This window comes from Bos grunniens, chromosome 13 (genome assembly GCF_055505025.1).
Source record: "Bos grunniens cultivar Pamir isolate PY7600 chromosome 13, Bosgru_T2T1.0, whole genome shotgun sequence".
NCBI lineage: Eukaryota > Metazoa > Chordata > Mammalia > Artiodactyla > Bovidae > Bos > Bos grunniens.
The window spans coordinates 71802244-71820834 of record NC_141177.1 but is presented as its reverse complement, the minus strand read 5'-3'; the positions used below and the strand labels follow the sequence as shown (position 1 = coordinate 71820834).

Here is an 18591-nt window from a genome sequence, read left to right as displayed (position 1 = left end):
TGAAGATCATGGCATCTAGTCCCATCAGTTCATGGCAAATAGATGGGGAAACAATGGAAACAGTGACAGACTTTATTTTCTTGGGCTCCAAAATCACTGCAGATGGTGACTGCAGCCATGAAATTACAAGAAGCTTGCTCCTTGGAAGAAAAGCTATGACCAACCTAGACAGCATATTAAAAAGCAGATATTACTTTGCCAACAAAGGTCCATCTAGTCAAAGCTGTGGTTTTTCTAGTAGTCACGTATGGGTGTGAGAGTTGGACTATAAAGAAAGCTAAGCGCCAAAGAATTGATGCTTTTGAACTGTGGTGCTGGAGAAGACTCTTGAGAGTCCCTTGGACTGCAAGGAGATTGAACTAGTCCATCCTAAAGGAAATCAGTCCTGAATATTCACTGGAGGGAGTGATGCTGAAACCGAAGCTCCAATACTTTGGCCACCTGATGCAAGAACTGACTCATTGGAAAAGACCCTGATGTTGGGAAAGATTGAAGGCAGGAGGAGAAGGGGACAACAGAGGATGAGAGTTGGATGGCATCCTGACTCAATGGACATGAGTTTGAGCAGGCTCTGTGTGTTGGTGATGGACACAGAAACCTGGCATGCTACAGTCCATGGGGTCATGGAGAATCGGACACGACCAAGTGACTAAACTCAACTGAACTCTTGTGTAAAGAAAGATGGGGAAAAATAAGTATGCTGCTTGTTTTTGCATCAAGAAATACTGGAAGGATACATAAGAAATTAACAATCTAGAATGCAGAGGCGGAAGGGTTAGAATCAGACCTTCCATGTATATTTTCAAAGCAATAGCATTAATAAGCTTAATCTAACGAACGTCAACAGAATACTTTGCACTTTAGATATTGTACTTTCTTTCTCAATCATACATAAAACAGAAGCAAAAAAGTGATTAGGCTGCAGATTCATTCTGAACAATATCAAACACTAGATCATATTTATCCCAAAAAGCAAGAAAGTTAATAACAAGAAAATAACCCAAATCCTTTTTCAAATATCTAAAGTAGTTACTCTAAATTCTAGTTAAGCATTACCATCACTTGTGGAGCTTCTTAAAATACACATTCCAAGGCCTCATCCCAGACCTCCCGCATGGGGGCAGGAACCATGGCTCTGACACGTAGAGCGGTTAGACTCTCAGCACTGAGTCCACCTGTCCAGCAACTGTTCTGACAGACATTCAGGGTCGCCAAGCCCAGACACACTCCACTTGTACTTCAGATCAGAGATCACCATAAAAAGAGTCAGTTTTCTCCCAAGAATAGCCATAAATCCTGCATTCCAGACAGTGTCTGAGACGGTGACTCAAGTGCCATTGATTGAAAGCAAATGAATTTCACATCACGGTCAGCATCTCTTCTCAGAGAGCGTCAGTATGTTTACACTGGCCTGGTTCCCACTTTAAAGGCACGCAACTGCTTTTGGTGCTGTCAGATCACAGCCGTAATTACTTACATTCATGTCCCACTTCACTTAAGACATTCATATAACTGTCTCACCAAGTCACACGTCTGCACTGACCTGCTGGCCCTACTGAACCACAGCAGACCTGGACATGTGCTGGGGAAGTACTGAGACAACCCTGGCAGATCCCGAATGTTCAAATGCCATTAAGGAGAATTGCGTTAGAACATAACGGCTTCAGACTGAACCTCTGTAAAATGGGAAGAAACAGCACATACCCCACAGGGTTGCATGGACTAAGGGAGACAATGAATTAAATAAGAGTCAAGCTCTTCTGAGCTGCACATTCAGGACAATGGGCTCAGTTTCCTCCCTCACTGATTTGATCCACGCCAATCCTGGAATGCTTTAGTCTCGAAGATAAGCTCCTTGATGGTCTCGAGATCACCTGGATGGAAGCTGCTTGTTAGAAGCACAGCATCTAACACCCGACAGGCTCTGGATAAACCGTGGTCTGTGAGTGACTGGACGTGGCTGGCATTTGGCTGTTAGAAGCTGAGACTGGCCCTCAGGTTCCTGTCCGCTCCACCCTGCCAGCTCCCCATCCTTTCTCTAAGGTTTGCTTCCAACTCTGCCAAGTAGCATCCCTCTTCTGTACCACATACCAATTTATAAGTCCTCTTTCCTTCTCTTTTTTAATAGCTTTTTAATAGCTCTCTTTTTAATAGCTCCTCTTTCTAATTCTTAACAGATGCCATCAACCTTCAAGACAGGTGAAAACAGAGTAAGTGATACCTTTGGCTTGAAAGAGGTGATTGAATGGTTAACAGTTACCTTGGGTCATGAACACATGGGCCCCATCCTTTTGTCCAAGAAATGACTGAAAGGTATCACAAGCATCACTACGATTAGGTGATACAAGTGTGGAGAGGGAAGGAGAAAAATTTGAGCGACGCTGAGGAAATATATGGGTCACATATTTAGAAAACACACCTGCTGTCCTCTTAAGAGCTAAGTTGTTAAAGCACTGTCACAGGACACCTAGTGACACAAATTTCTCTGAATTGATTGCATGTCTTGATAGTGAAATCTCTGCTGCAGGATTTATTAGGTCCGGTTTTTGCTATTTATTACAGAAGTTTCCATCTTTAAGATTACAAAATAAATACAAACTACTCAATTCCTCATCTTCATGAAAGAAAGTCAAAGTGTTAGTCACTCAGTTTTGTCTGACTCCTTGCGACCCCATGGACTACAGCCTATCAAACTCCTCTGTCCATGGGATTCTCCAGGCAAGAATACCAGAGTGGGTTGCCATTTCCTTCTCCAGGGGGTCTTCCCAACCCAGGGATTGAACCAAGGTCTCCTGCATTGCAGGCAGATTCTTTACTGTCTGAGCCACCAGACTCAAATCATGCTAAGGGCCTTTCAGGTAACCGAAAATAATTATCTAAATAGCCAATGACAAGTTCCTGGCCACACTGAAGAGTGAAAACTGAACTGTTTTAAGCAGGCCCAGACTCCCGATGAAAGAGGAAAGGAGGGGGACACAGGGTGGCCTTGGCCATCTGTTAAATGAGTAACTCCTGAACTTGTGACACGTAATGATGGGAGATATCATGTCTCCTAGTGTTAAGGATATTTCAAGGGGACAGTCTTGACCACTGTGAATTTCAGTCACCTTAGTTGTCTTGGGAAAAGACTTTTTGAGCAGTGAGTGCTTCACATAGAGAATGACTATGTATTTAGAGTATATCAAATATCAAGTTTACTTACCCTACTGTCTCTGTATATATCAAATACAACTGCAAAGGATAAAAAATTCAGAGTTAGTAATGAACTACTATTTGCATGATCAAAGCCTCCTTTTGATAATTAAAATGCATTTTATTATCAGTTACTCAAACAGCAGAATATATTTAGCTTTGAGGACTTCATGCTTCTGCCTCTCAAAACTTCAAACATAAAAAGGCATCCTGCAATGTTTTACTTAATGTAATTTTGCTTTCCTTTTCTCTGTCCTCAGCCATAATCCCTTATATTTAAAAATTCAAAAACATAAATGAATAAAAATTCAAACCAAACACCAACACTGTCTCAACCAATTCACCATTAGAGACAGGTGATCTGTCACAGTGAAAGGAGACCACTTACTATCTGATGGAGAATAAAATAGGGAAAACCTGCATTACGAAAGCACAAAATCTAAGCATGCTCAGGGCACAAGTCATCCTTTTTAAAGTCAAATCTGCCACAGGTACCAGGCTTGGCAAGTAGAAAAACGTCAACCAGGGCAGATATAATCTGACAACGCATGAATACTCTGTCTCATACCCAATATACTTTCAGTTCTTTAAAACACAAGTGATTACTTTGCAACTGGTGCTATCTGATCACTCAAATTAAAAAAATCTAGAAAGGTAGATCAGTCAACTAGCTAATTTAGTCCTAATAACAGAAGCGTTTGGTTCTCTGTAGACAGACACTTTGAAATGTGTAGAAAATATCTCAAATGACAGGACAGAGAAATTGTCTCAGTCTTAAAAAGGGATTCTGGTTAAAAAAGGTAAAATTAACATACAAACCCATCAGTACGATCATAATATAGTAAAATGCTTAAAAACAGAGTGCTTCGAATGCAGTTTTAAAATATACACCACCATGAAATGAGGTCCAATAACATTATGCATTTCATTTCACTAGGTCAATAAAAAGATACTCACAATCTTCATCTAAGAATTTATACTGTATGTGTTTCTTGAAAAAATCTTGTATGCATCTGCAAATCTCTTCTTTTTGTTTAGAAATATGATCATAGTATTGTGTGTAGTCCCTCTGAGAAATACCTGATGAGAAAATATTTTATATTCTGTTATTACACAATATTCTTTCCAAAAACACCAAAATGTGATTTTAAACCTCTTTTTTAGGGAACCATTAAAGTAGATCAGAAGACCAATCAGATGAATGGAATCACACAATAGTCAGCATTTTATATAAAGCTTATCAGCTGTAAAGGTTCCTAAGGCCAGGTGAGCCCTAAAATTCCATAGTGCCATGCTTACTTCAGAAACGGCAGTTATTTTTATTTAGTACAATGGGAAGAATTCAAGGTTATAAAAACGTTTACTATGTAAAAAGTGAAAGAAGCGATTTTAAACCTACCCACATAGTCTAACTGCTTCTTCTTTGATTTTTCCAATGGCCTCTCTAAAAACTGGCCTTCTTTTCACTTTCTTTGGGAAAATGTGAAACAGCCCTCACCACGTCTTCCATTTTCATACTGCATCTCACAGAAGCATCTAGAAGCAGCATTTTCCTTGTTCATACATGCTGTCCTTCCTTCACAAGCTTCATGTTTCAAATCATGGAAAAGTAAACATTCCTTTCCTCAGAGTAACTTGCTGACATTATTCAAAACACACTAAAGGGAGCATTCTAAGAACTCCTTCAATCGCTGTAGGACTACGAGAAAGTTCTCTACTCTGATGAAACGCCTCCAGCTAAGTACCTCTTCCTTAGCTGCACTTAGGATTTTGGTGTTTCCTTCAGGGATACATAATGATACATTAAATCCAAACACACCCAGGGTTAAGTTAAACATGGACATCTCATTCGATAAATAAATAGTGTGGATCTGATTTTGTTCAAATCACACTCTTCGTGGTTGAAGGTCAATTTTACCTCATGGAAAATGTGCTTAGACAAAATAAGGGCAAATTAGCTTCAATATTTAACTTGAATAGATCACAGCAGATAAAATGATAGCCTGAGAGCAAAGAAAATGGGTGGCTTTTACAGTAATGCCCTTCTTTGTTCGCATGTTTTCTCTTCCTAGGATAATAAACACTGCTTCAATAATATAAGTAAAGGTTCAAAAACTGGGCTTTTTACGACGATTAAAATCAGCCATGTACTGTGAGTAGCACTTAGGCCAGCCCCAGAGAGAAAGCAGGTACACGTATCCTAAGTGGGATCAGCACAGGCCACTGCTTTCACTGCTGGAATCCAGACAGACATGATTCATCGAGACTGTCTTCTGTGGAAACAGAATCTGGCCCAAGGACCCTTGTCAACACAGCATTCCAGACAGTCAGTGCCCATTGGCTAGAGGCAACATCTGAGATAAAAACTGATTGCTACCCTTGACTTGGAGAAGGCAATGGCACCCCATTCCAGTACTCTTGCCTGGAAAATCCCATGGTCGGAGGAGCCTGGTGGGCTGCAGTCCATGGGGTCGCTAAGAGTCGGACAAGACTGAGCGACTTCTCTTTCACTTTTCACTTTCATGCCTTGGAGAAGGAAATGGCAACCCACTCCAGTGTTCTTGCCTGGAGAATCCCAGGGACGGGGGAGCCTGCTGGGCTGCTGTTTATGGGGTCACACAGAGTCGGACACGACTGAAGTGACTTAGCATAGCATAGCATACCCTTGACTTAATTACTAAGCAATCTATTTCCATCAAATGCTTGTCTTTTAATAATTAAAAGGTTTAAAAGAAAGAAAGAAAACCTCACCAATAAGCTTATTTTCCTTGACAAAACATCGGAACTCGGCCCCAGGAATTAATTCACACCATTTTCGAAGAACAAGCTGCAAACAAAGGAGACACGTAACACAACAGGGTGAAAAGAGAGGATATTCACCAGGCTGATACACTACTTCACGTGCAGGCTGCGTCTTAACAGCTGCCGTGATCAAGGGTTTGTTTTTTAAAGAAGGCATAAAACATTCTTGACATGAGATGTAGAGAAGAGAGCTATGATCTATTAGTCTAACAGAACTGTTAAAACTCTTCATGACAAAACACATCTTTATCATTTATTTATCATTTTGGGAGTTCTGACATAACATACAACTCAAAAGGTGATGAAGTCACATCGTATTACTGCTGGGCCATAAGTTACCCTATAATTCATATCAATTTTATCAAGATTTTAAAGAAAAGATTCTTACCTCATATTCCATACATGGATCTGGAGAATCATCGGTACAATGAATAAATCTTTGAGGGGAAAGAAAGGCAATTAAATCTTTATTTTATGGTGTCACTTTATGCAAACATATTATTTATACTTAAAGGGAGAGGAAGGTTTTACGAAAAACATGAATTAGGAGATTAATTCAAATTCAATGAACATTTATAAAGCACCATTCAATGTCAGGCATTAGCCTAAGCACCCTGAATTGTTATTTCATTTGTCCTCAAAACCACCATATGCGCTACTATAATCTCTGCTTTTCTGTTAAAAAAAAAAAAAAAGGAAAAAGCTAAAACCCAGAAAAGAACACACTGAGTGACCAAGCCAGGACCGTGGCGCAAACTAACTGCTGACTCCAAATGAGGGTGTGACGGCGCTGTGTTTTATTTCTCATTGTCTTCTTTGCCACATTAACTAGAACCAGAACCTAGTTCTCTGCTGATATTAACTCTGCCACCTAAAGCCACGCAACATTCATCTAATCCTTTTCCAACATCCCATGTAAAAAGCATTCCTCCATTAAATATATCGCTTCTTTCTCTAAAAACCCTCAGTTTCATGGACAATTTTTTATATTCTTTATTAAATGCCCACCTACGCCAGGGGCGGGTAACGTACTAGAAACATTAAAATGAGGTGAGTCCCTTGTCCTTTAGGAGGTTAGTCCGGTGAGGAGAACCTAACAAGTAGACCAAGAATCTCAAAACTCAGGCTTTAGGATATCCCAGTGGCAGTGCTGCAGAGAGCCTGGGGGGAAGGGATGTTTACCAAGTTAGTTGCTAAGTCATGTCTGACTCTTTGTTACCTCATGAACTGTAGCTGGCCAGGTTCCTCTATCCACGGGATTTCCCAGGCAAGAATACTGCAGCTGAGTTGTCATTTCCTTCTCCAGGGCATCTTCCCAAGCCAGGGACCAAACCCGCATTTCTTGCATCGGCAGGCGGATTCTTTACAACTGAGCCGACTGGAAAGCCCTTCAGTTCAGTTCAGCTCAGTTGCACAGTCATGTCCGACTCTTTGCGACCCCATGAATCGCACAGCACACCAGGCCTCCCTGTCCATCACCAACTCCCAGAGTTTACCCAGACTCACGTCCATCGAGTCAGTGATGCCATCCAGCCATCTCATCCTCTGTCGTCCCCTTCTCCTCCTGCCCCCAATCCCTCCCAGCATCAGAGTCTCTTCCAATGAGTCAACTCTTCGCATGAGGTGGCCAAAGGACTGGAGTTTCAGCTTTAGCATCATTCCTTCCAAAGAACACCCAGGGCTGATCTCCTTCAGTATGGACTGGTTGGATCTCCTTGCAGTTCAAGGGACTCTCAAGAGTCTTCTCCAACACCACAGTTCAAAAGCATCAATTCTTCGGCACTCGGCCTTCTTCACAGTCCAACTCTCACATCCATACATGACCACAGGAAAAACCATAGCCTGGACTAAACGAAACTTTGTTGGCAAAGTAATGTCTCTGCTTTTCAATATGCTATCGAGGTTGGTCATAACTTTTCTTCCAAGGAGTAAGCGTCTTTTAATTTCATGGCTGAAGTCACCATCTGCAGTGATTTTGGAGCCCCCCCAAAAAAAGTCTGACACTGTTTCCACTGTTTCCCCATCTATTTCCCATGAAGTGATGGGACTGGATGCCATGACCTTCGTTTTCTGAATGTTGAGCTTTAAGCCAACTTTTTCACTCTCCTCTTTCACTTTCATCAAGAGGCTTTTTAGTTCCTCTTCACTTTCTTCCATAAGGGTGGTGTCATATGCACATCTGAGGTTATTGATATTTCTCCCGGCAATCTTGACTCCAGCTCCAGCTTGTGTTTCTTCCAGTCCAGCGTTTCTCATGATGTACTCTGCATATAAGTTAAATAAGCAGGGTGACAATATACAGCCTTGATGTACTCCTTTTCCTATTTGGAACCAGTCTGTTGTTCCATGTCCAGTTCTAACTGTTGCTTCCTGACCTGCATACAAATTTCTCAAGAGGCAGATCAGATGGTCTGGTACTCTCATCTCTTTCAGAATTTTCCAGTTTATTGTGACCCACACAGTCAAAGGCTTTGGCATAATCAATAAAGCAGAAATAGATGTTTTTCTGGAACTCTCTTGCTTTTTCAATGATCCAGAGGATGTTGGCAATTTGATCTCTGGTTCCTCTGCCTTTTCTAAAACTAGTTTGAACATCAGGAAGTTCATGGATCATGTATTGCTGAAGCCTGACTTAGAGAATTTTGAGCATTACTTTACTAGCGTGTGAGATGAGTGCAATTGTGCCGTAGTTTGAGCATTCTTTGGCATTGCCTTTCTTTGGGATTGGAATGAAAACTGACCTTTTCCAGTCCTGTGGCCACTGCTGAGTTTTCCAAATTTGCTGGCATATTGAATGCAGCACTTTCACAGCATCATCTTCCAGGATTTGAAATAGCTCAACTGGAATTCCATCACCTCCACTAGCTTTGTTCATAGTGATGCTTTCTAAGGCCCACTTGACTTCATATTCCAGGATGTCTGGCTCTAGGTCAGTGATCACACCATCGTGATTATCTGGGTCGTGAAGATCTTTTTTGTACAGTTATTCTGTGTATTCTTGCCATCTCTTCTTAATATCTTCTGCTTCTGCTAGGTCCATACCATTTCTGTCCTTTATCAAGCCCATCTTTGCATGAAATGTTCCCTTGGTATCTCTAATTTTCCTTAAGAGATCTCTAGTCTTTCCCATTCTGCTGCTTTCCTCTATTTCTTTGCATTGATTGCTGAAGAAGGCTTTCTTATCTCTTCTTGCTGTTCTTTGGAACTCTGCATTCAGATGTTTGTATCTTTCCTTTTCTCCTTTGCTTTTCGCTTCTCTTCTTTTCACAGCTATTTGTAAGGCCTCCCCAGACAGCCATTTTGCTTTTTTGCATTTCTTTTCCATGGGGATGGTCTTGGTCTTGGTCTTAGAAAGCCCTTACTACCATTTTAATTGTCCTAAAAATTGTTATTATTTATTTATTTAGCTGTGCCAGGTCTTAGAATTGCAGCATGTGGGATCTTTCACTTGAAGCGAGCAGAATCTTTAGTTGTGGCATATGACCTCTTAGCTGTGGCATGTGGGATCTAGTTTCCTGATCAGGGATCAAATCTGGGCCCCCTGCATTGGGGGTGCAGAGTCTTAGCCACCGTACCACCAGGGAAATCCTACCATTTTAATTTCTGAAATGTGATTTTAACCATGTTAATGGTTTTTATAAGTCTAATAACAGAGAATAGTACTTAATACATTACTTTATAAAGAACAGGTAGGATTAAGGTTCTCTAAGGTGGCTCAGAAGGTAAAAATCTGCCTGCAATGTGGGAAACCCAGGTTTGACCCCTAGGTTGGGAAGATCCCCTGGAGAAGGGAATGGCAACCCACTCCAGTATTCTTGCCTGGATTCCATGGACAGAGAGGAACCTGGTAGGCCACAGTTCACGGGGTCACAAAGAGTTGGACATGACTGAGTTACTAACACACACACATACAAATTAAGGTTCTATAATATACCTGTTTTTAAAATTCTACAAGAAAACCAAAAGGAACACTTCCAAAATACAAGTCTTCATTATCTAAATTTTTTAATGCTTCTATTTTCCTACAAATATTGATTTCAACCTTTGGTTACTCCTCATTTGTTACTTTAAAATAAGTTAACATTTCAATACAAGTTTGCATCCTACAATCCTGTAACATTATTTTTTAACTGGTGATTGGTTTAACATTTAACATTATTTAAAAACCTTGACTAGTTTCAGAAGGTAAACATGAGAACATATGTTTGCATCAGATTACTGTACAAGGCTTTTTCTTATTAAGATGATTAACCAGATGGCCAAGTACAATTTCTGAAAGGAGAAGTAAGTGTGCAGCCATCTAATTTAAGACCGAATGTGAAGGTCAGCAATAACATTTTCAGGAGCTCATATGAAAAACGGTAAAAAATATTGCTTATGAATATCTAAATTCCTTTTATATTCTGGAAGAAGTAGGTGTAAAAAGTAAAAATCCATTAAGATGGAGTATTAGCAACACCTGAATGTTTACAATCCTTACATAAATTATCAACCTAAAAATTACAGGTCCCAATGAAAAAAGGAAAAGAAACAAATCCTTAAATCAAGCAAGGCTGCTTACTACACTGAGACTCCTAGAAGAAACAATACAAACAGAAATACAGAAGAAACAATACTAGCATCAGTATCCTAACAAAAACAATAAAATATCTTCAATCATACCAAATATAAAAATATCTGTATTATTCCCTTAATTAACTAAACCAAGAACATAGATGATCCAAAAACTTGCATCTATAATACAGGGGAAAAAAACCCTGATTCTCTCATTTCCAAAAATAAGTTTCATATTTGCAAAAAAAAAAAAAAGGAGGACCCCAGAAATAACAGCAAGTCACTGATTCAAGGAAAGCAAGTTACAGAGAAAAAACATTGAATTGTTCAATCTACTTTAGCTTTTGTCTCTATGAACATAATTTAAAAGTCATGGTAAGAACTAGTGTAAATTCTCAAATCCCAACTCAGTATATAATGTAAAATTATATAACATGTTATAAATTTGTGAGCAAAAGCCAAGAAATATGTCATATACCTAACACTTCCACTGTGTTAACCAATACATGTAAATAACACTTGGAAAATTTGTCTGAATTATGAAAAAACATGAAATCATTTGTGACCACTTTGGAATCTGGGCACCTGTTACAGAGTTCCTCAAGTTAGACCTGAAATGAGTCTGGGTCCAGACAGATCAGGGTCCCACATAAAGGAGAAACAATCCAGGCACGTGTTCTACTTTCTTCTCCACCCACCAGCACTCAGGCCCTCAGAGAAAGAACTGATGAAACAAGCTTCCTGTCGAGAAATCTGCTGACAGTTCTACTGCTGTTTCTCTACAAAATTTGCCTTTGCTCTCCGGTTGTTTTTAAGAACTCCTTTTGTCTCTAGTGCTCTGCAGTTACACTAGTCAAATGCTGTGAGTTCTCTAGAGCAGGCCAGTCAATGTGGCAGGAAGGAAGGAAAGAGAAATCATACAATCAGTGAACCGGGAGAAGAGTAACTGTGTGAACTGACTCTAGACAACTCAGGTATTGACTAAATCCACTGGCTGAGATCAAAATTTGATTATTTTCATAAGAGAAGACATCATCACTAAAGTTTTATGGGTGGCAGTACACAAAATCACGAATACTTTAAAGTGGAAGTCCACCTAGCGATTTTACTAGGGGCACAATCCTCATTCGTAAGCTTCCCTAAAACACCGGAAGATTACAACGTTATACGTCGCAGAAAACAACCCTTGAATGTCAGGAAAAAAAATTATGCCAAGGGTAGAAATAAAAGAGAAAAACATAGCACCCACGGAAAATTAAGCACCAAAATGGTAGTGCTGACGACTTTACTGCTCATCAGGATCCAAAATAAGAGTTTAGGTACAGAGATGCCATTGCTTTGGGTCACACTGGTGGTAGAAAGCAAAGACAAAAAATGTTACTAAATTAAGGGAGACTGGGTGTGTTCATTGGAATTATCATAAATTCTTCTTCAAAAAGAGATAAAATATGTTATCTAAAATTGTAACAATCTAACATTGTCAATCAGCCATACTTAAAATTTAAAAATACAATAAAATTAAAAAATACAATAAAAGCGGTATAAAGTGGAAAAATTGTCACCTAAATCAGTTCAGTTCAGTTCAGTCACTCAGTCATGTCTGACTCTTTGTGACCCCATGAACCATAGCATGCCAGGCCTCCCTATCCATCACCAACTCCCAGAGTTTATCCAAACTTATGTCCATTGAGTCGGTGATGCCATCCAACCATCTCATCCTCTGTCGTCCCCTTCTCCTCCTGCCCTCAATGTTTCCCAACATCAGAGTCTTTTCAAATGAGTCAGCTCTTCACACCAGGTGGCCAAAGTACTGGAGTTTCAGCTTCAACATCAGTCCTTCCAATGAATACCCAGGACTGATCTCCTTCAGAATGGACTGGTTGGATCTCCTTGCAGTTCAAGGGACTCTCAAGAGTCTTCTCCAACACCACAGTTCAAAGCATTAATTCTTCTGTACTTAGTTTTCTTTATAGTCCAACTCTCACATCCATACATGACCACTGGAAAAATCATAGCCTTGACTAGACGGACCTTTGTTGACAAAGTAATGTCTCTGCTTTTTAATATGCTGTCACCTAAATAAATGGGCCTAAAAAAATTATAAGGTATAGGTTCTGTTAAGTCTAACTTGGGCAGAAAGTTTTACTCCTGAAACTATTTGCTGCTGAATTTTAGGGTTAATAACCAGTTCCAATAATCTTAAGAACAAAATGTATAAAAATTATGCTGATTATAACTGAGCTTAAATTACTAAGAGAAGTGAACTTTCCTGACCTCTAGTAACTCTTCCTTCCTTAGTCATGCATGACCTTCTCAGAGAAACAATTAATGGAATAATTTTTTCACTCACTCAGCCCTTTCTTCTACATGCCAACTGAATACCAGATTTTTCTTTCTTGCCTTGGTCTACTGAAGTGACACCCCCATCAGTAAAATAATTAGTGAAAGCAGCTTTCTGACTCAACAAGCCTAATCACAAAGAATGTTTATATCTGGGCAAATAATTCACTCAGCAAGTAAAATGTGACAGATGATGCTGTGTCACATTTCAACTTCCACTTTCAAAGCTTCTTGTACACAGTAACCATCTGACTAACAGGAAAAATAAGAGTGTACTTACTATTCCATGTCAATTACAGTGGTGACAGACAGTCCTGGTCGTCTACCCTCTAGCTGTTCCCAACCTTCCTCCTTGCTAACAGAACTGCGGTTGTTCAGCTGAGGACGTGTGGTCCCCTGGCACCCCAGGGCGCACGTGTACAGCTGACCGCAAAGCCCTTGAGCTGCGGGCCTGCACCTGCAGCGCCAGTGTCACCTGGGAACGTGTCAGAAATTACTTTCTTGGGCCCCAAGCCCAGCCTAGTGAATTGGAAACTTGGGAGGGAGGGACCAGCAAGCTGTGTTTTACCAAATTCTCCAGATGACTCTGATTAAACCAATCACGGCATCTCTGTTCCCTCTGCCAACAACTGGATGAGGCTGAGTAACTGTGTGACCGTGAGCTATCAGGAAGTCTCAGGGAAGGTTCCAGACTGCTTTACTTGCTCACAGACAGAGAAGAATGAGAGGCAACAGAAGCACCCTTCCTATTTTCGATTAAGATATTGTCATCTTCATACCATACCTGCAGGACAGCAGCTACCCTGTAACCATTCTGTGATGTTGGGTGATAAACCCAAACACCAGGCCAGTAAGCCAAGGTGACAGAGGGAAAGGCTGAAAGAGCCTGGTCCCTGCTGGCCCTGACGAGCTGCTGACAGCCCTTGAAATATTCCATCTCCAGACTCCCCGTTAAATAATGTATTTTTTAAAAACCCTGTGTGAGAACTCTTTCTGGTTGGCTTTCTGTTAACCTGTAAATGTAACTATGACATCCTTGTTTCTTTTGTTGAAGCAAGCTCCAAAAGAGTGTAATGTTACATAATTTTCATAATGTTATATAATTCTACACATATAATCATATACTATAATATTCCTTCTTAGATTCTATAATATTTTACTTTGAAATATTTTAGAAAAGAAGGAATTTATAACTTCATCAAATGAAAACACAGAGAACATTTAGAATGACATTATTGAAATTACATTCTGGTTTTGGTTCTATGAACTATACGGATAAATTACTGAACAGTTTTGGGCCTCAACTTTCTAAATGATGAAAGGGTCAAATTAAATCACTGATAAGATCTTGTCCTACTTAAAGATTATACTCTTTAATTTTTAAGGGATCTGGAAAGACTTCTATGACCAAAGTTCATCTGTACTGACCCAATCAATAGGGATTTTTCTAGACTGATTAAGACTTACAAGTTGTTACACAAGTGATGACTGACAAAGATTTCCGGAAGTACTGCCTGTCTGAAAGTTCAGCACTTGGTATCTGTCCTGCCAACCCAAACTATTTACACAGGGAGAAGGATGGTATTCTGCGGATAAACACTCCAAACACAGGGCCTCAAATGCACCTGCTGATTTAACCTCTTCCCCATGCAAAAGTCAAAAAGCATAAAACACAAAATGACTGGTATTTCTACCCTTCACTGGAATCACAGCTAAATTCGCCTAAGATAAAAGGAGAGGTGTGCTAAGGGAAGCCAGTAGGTCACTGGACTGCAAAGATGGTTTTAAACACCATCAGCCACAGAGCATTAAAAGTGGTTTATATTCTGTGGAAAGGAAATGATGTCCTTATATATTCATTGTAACTAATAGCAAATGTGCATAAAAATCCATATCCAGTGAATTAACAGGTACAGAGTATTTCTGATGCAATATATTACAAGGCCTCTTTACAAAAGCAGTTGATGACAAAAAGCTCTACAATGGCAAAAAAAAAAAACCAAACCCTGAAAGCCACAACATCTTCTAAACAGAGGGTATCTTTCAGAATGAAAATGCTGCCCATCACCCCCAAAACAAACACCTTATCACACCTGTGCCAACACAACCAAAAAAGGTCGACACCTAAATATCACAATAACATAAAGTTTTTTCTGTAAATGAACCAGAAAAATCAATACAGCTAAACTCCTTTTATAATAAATTGGCAATACGATCATACTTACTTATTATTACTTAACTTTGCTTTCTTTAATAGTACTAAAACCATATGCCCGAGCTTCAGAACCAGACGTAAAAAAGATGATGCACAACTGACTTGTAGGGAATGTTTTTTTTCCAAGCCAGGCTGCTCTTCAAAAAAGATCTGAGGCTAACGGGATGAATTAGCAAACTGAACTAGGGAAGATGTGGCAGGCACACACAATATGTTCATCTGTGTATCTACTTAGTTTCTAGATTTTCTGATATGCTTTATCTTAGAGATTAAAGATTAGTTTAGTTGAGATTTGGGGTTTAAAAATGAGGTAGGCAAGAAATCTAGAATAACTGCTGTTTGAGGACAGAACAGAAGTATGAAGGGATGAGCTACAGCTCAGCAGTGCAGGTGTCCAGTCTGCCTCCAATGAAGATTAGCTATAGAGTAACTGGCAGAGGGGAGAAAATGCAAGTTCATGTCTAGGAATTTTTTTCTTTTGGCCAAAGCACATGCCTTGTGGGATTTTAATTCCCTGACCAGGGATTGAATCTCAGCCCTTGGCAGTGAGAGCACAGAGTCCTAACCACTGGATCACCAGGGAATTTCCCATGTCCAAGAATTTATCCCAAGGAAAAAATCAGAAAAGCACACAAAGATTTAGCTCAAGGATACTCACTGTATATAAGGACATAAGAAGAGAGAACCAGTGAAATAAATGATGCTACAGCTGTCCAGTGGAATACTCTGAAGCAAGTTTAAAGTAATGATGCATTTAATATTTAATGACATAAAGATTTTTTATATATATTACTGAGTGTAAAAACAGCCTAGTAAGCAATATGAATTATATGATCCCATTTGTGTTGTAAAAACTGGAATACAGTTAGAGACAGGTGTATCTATATTAAACCTATGCAAAGACAGAATTCTGGAAGTATTACATAAAACCAACTGTGCTGAGATCATGAATCCGCTTTCTTCCTGTTTTTGTTTAGCTATAGTTCCTGCTTTTATTTTTCTATGATAAGCATATATTGGCCTTATAATAAGAAAAACATTACCATCATATTTACTGGGAAGAATTCAGAAAGCCCTTGGTATCTAGGGATATTCACTGTATAGCATTTGCTGTCAATAGAAAAGAAAGGTTTGCTTTATTAGATCATTTCAGAAAATGAAACAGCCTTGTTATGTGGATCTGTCATGTACAACAGCACTAGAACTAAAGGAATTTCATCTGTAGCACAATTCACAAGCACTGAAAACTACTGATGTAAGAGAACAAGAGACATACTTACGGCTGGGTGAAGTCACGAGTGATGAAATCAGAACTCTTGAACAGTAGGAAGATGTCGCTGAGGGTTTTACATTTCAGAGAACTGTTCATTGCTATCCAGTAGGCATCCTAAAGAATAAAGCATGTGCTGCTTAGTATATATTCCAAGTTAGCTGCTATGAATGAAGTTCATAGCCTATATGCAAAATCAATAATGCATGTAACTTCAAGGGTTTGAAGAAAAAAATCAGGTAAGAAATTTTAGCTATACTGTCAAGTGTCAAGCGACGCTTCTAAACAAAGAATAAGGTCACTGTTGCATGACAGACAGTTTTGAGCTGAGATGTTCAGGTCCTCGTCTTGCAGCTTAGGCCCAAGACACTGCCCTGTGTCCACCTCACTGATGATGAAAGAAGGGGATAGACATCAGAAACGCTGACACTTCAGCAAGAAGATCCAGGTAGAAAGAAACATCCTGATCAGCTACTAAGAAAACAGAGAGCCTTTCTCTCTTTCTATTTCTGGAGAGAGACAGCTGCAACACTGAAGTTTGATGACTGCAGCAGTTAAGACTCATGTCCATCAAAGCTGGGAGAGAGGAGACGACATATTCTCAACCGTTCCAATTTTAAATGGTGCAAGTCTCAAACGTATGAACCAAAGGAAAAAAAAAGTAAGAACAGCAGACATAAGAGACACAAACCTCAGTGAAACAAGCCTAAAAATGACAGAATAAGTTATTTTAGGAAATACACTTCTCCCATAGATCAGACACAGGACAGTAATGTAATTTTGAGAAAACTGATGACTGCAAAACAAAAATGTCCAGTTATCCACACTGCATGAAAGGAAGCAGTGGTACATAGTTGACACTCAATAAGTAAAAAATAAATGAACAAAGGAATAACTTAAAATCACAAATAATCTACCCATCTTAACTGGAAAGCCTCAAGCCGTCAAAGATCAGCTGTCAACAATGACCCAATTTACTGCTCATAGATAAACTAAAAATGAGTTCTAATAATTTTTTTTAATAATAACTTCTTTAAATTTTCTCCCAATGAAAAAAGATGATGAACTTTGGTTAAAGATGATATACTGAACACAAAGATTTAACGCCACTGAAACAACAGTATATATACACAGAAAACCATGCAACTGAATAAATAAGACAATTATTAAGCCTAAGGAAGACAAAATGTTGAATAAGAAAACATAAGCAACACACACTTTATAGATGTGTATGCAATGTTTGCAAAAATGCAATATGAGAAACAGCTTCCCTGGTGGCTCAGAGGCAAGGAATTCACCTGCCAGTGCAGGAGGTGAGGGTTCGATCCCTGGCTTGGGACGATCCCCTGGAGAAGGAAACGGCAACACACTCCAGTATTCTTGCCTGGAAAGTTCCATGGACGGAGGAGCCTGGTGGGCTACAGTCCAAGGGGTTGCAGAGAGTCGGACACGACTGAGCGACAAAGCACAGTGAATACTGATGGAATCAAGGTGTGCTAGTCCTGTGTGAGGACAGTGAACTACAACACAGAGCAGTGAGAGTAAGAGATGAAAAGGTGCTGAACCTTTCTGTCCTAAAGCAGAAAGCTGGTAACAAATGCTTAAGATGGAAGAATAGAGACATTGAGGAAAATAACAAAAGGTGGTACTAAAATATACGCATGCAGTCGCCTCCGAGCAGTGGGAAACCGTGAACAAAAACCGGTGTCAGGACCGGCTGACTTTTATAGCAAGCGTTCAGAAACTTAAACTATGTATATATGCCACTAATTTCAACAAGTAAAAATAAAAGATTAAGTACAATTTATCATTCATGTTAGAATAAGAAAACATAAAAGCACACAAAGATGGTTTTCGAAAACACAGATACGTCTTGAATCCTTCAATGAGCTTTGCTGACATTAAATTGTTTTCTACTGGAATAGAAAAAATGATGAATTTCCCTAGATCTTAACTTAAAAAATCTTATCAATGCAATGTTGAAGCAATAAAACACAATTTAAGAAAACGTCAGTTCATTTGTCAAACCACTCTATTTCTAGATCCTGCAACATTCTAATTTTTATTACTTTTCAATAGAGAAAAATTTCTCTGTCAAACTGAAGAGCTGAAGTTTTGAAAAGGGCAGAGGAACATTTTCTGAGATTTCTAGTGTAATGAGCAACACAAGAGGCTGAAGCTGTCAGCTGGCAAAATACAAAGTATTTCACAGGCCCAG

At 39.4% G+C, this 18591-nt stretch overlaps 1 protein-coding gene across 1 annotated transcript in view; it reads right to left on the bottom strand.

Annotated features, from left to right (window-relative positions):
* The window catches only part of CDC123 (cell division cycle 123), a 46195-nt gene that overhangs the window by 10200 nt on the left and 17404 nt on the right, over positions 1–18591 (bottom strand). Inside the window, exons 6-10 of the mRNA XM_086334941.1 lie at positions 16384–16490; positions 6383–6431; positions 5944–6019; positions 4150–4272; positions 3203–3231 (exon numbers count right to left, since the gene is read on the bottom strand). Coding sequence (XP_086191067.1) covers positions 3203–3231; positions 4150–4272; positions 5944–6019; positions 6383–6431; positions 16384–16490 — 384 coding nt within the window. The remainder of the gene's footprint in view (positions 1–3202; positions 3232–4149; positions 4273–5943; positions 6020–6382; positions 6432–16383; positions 16491–18591) is intronic.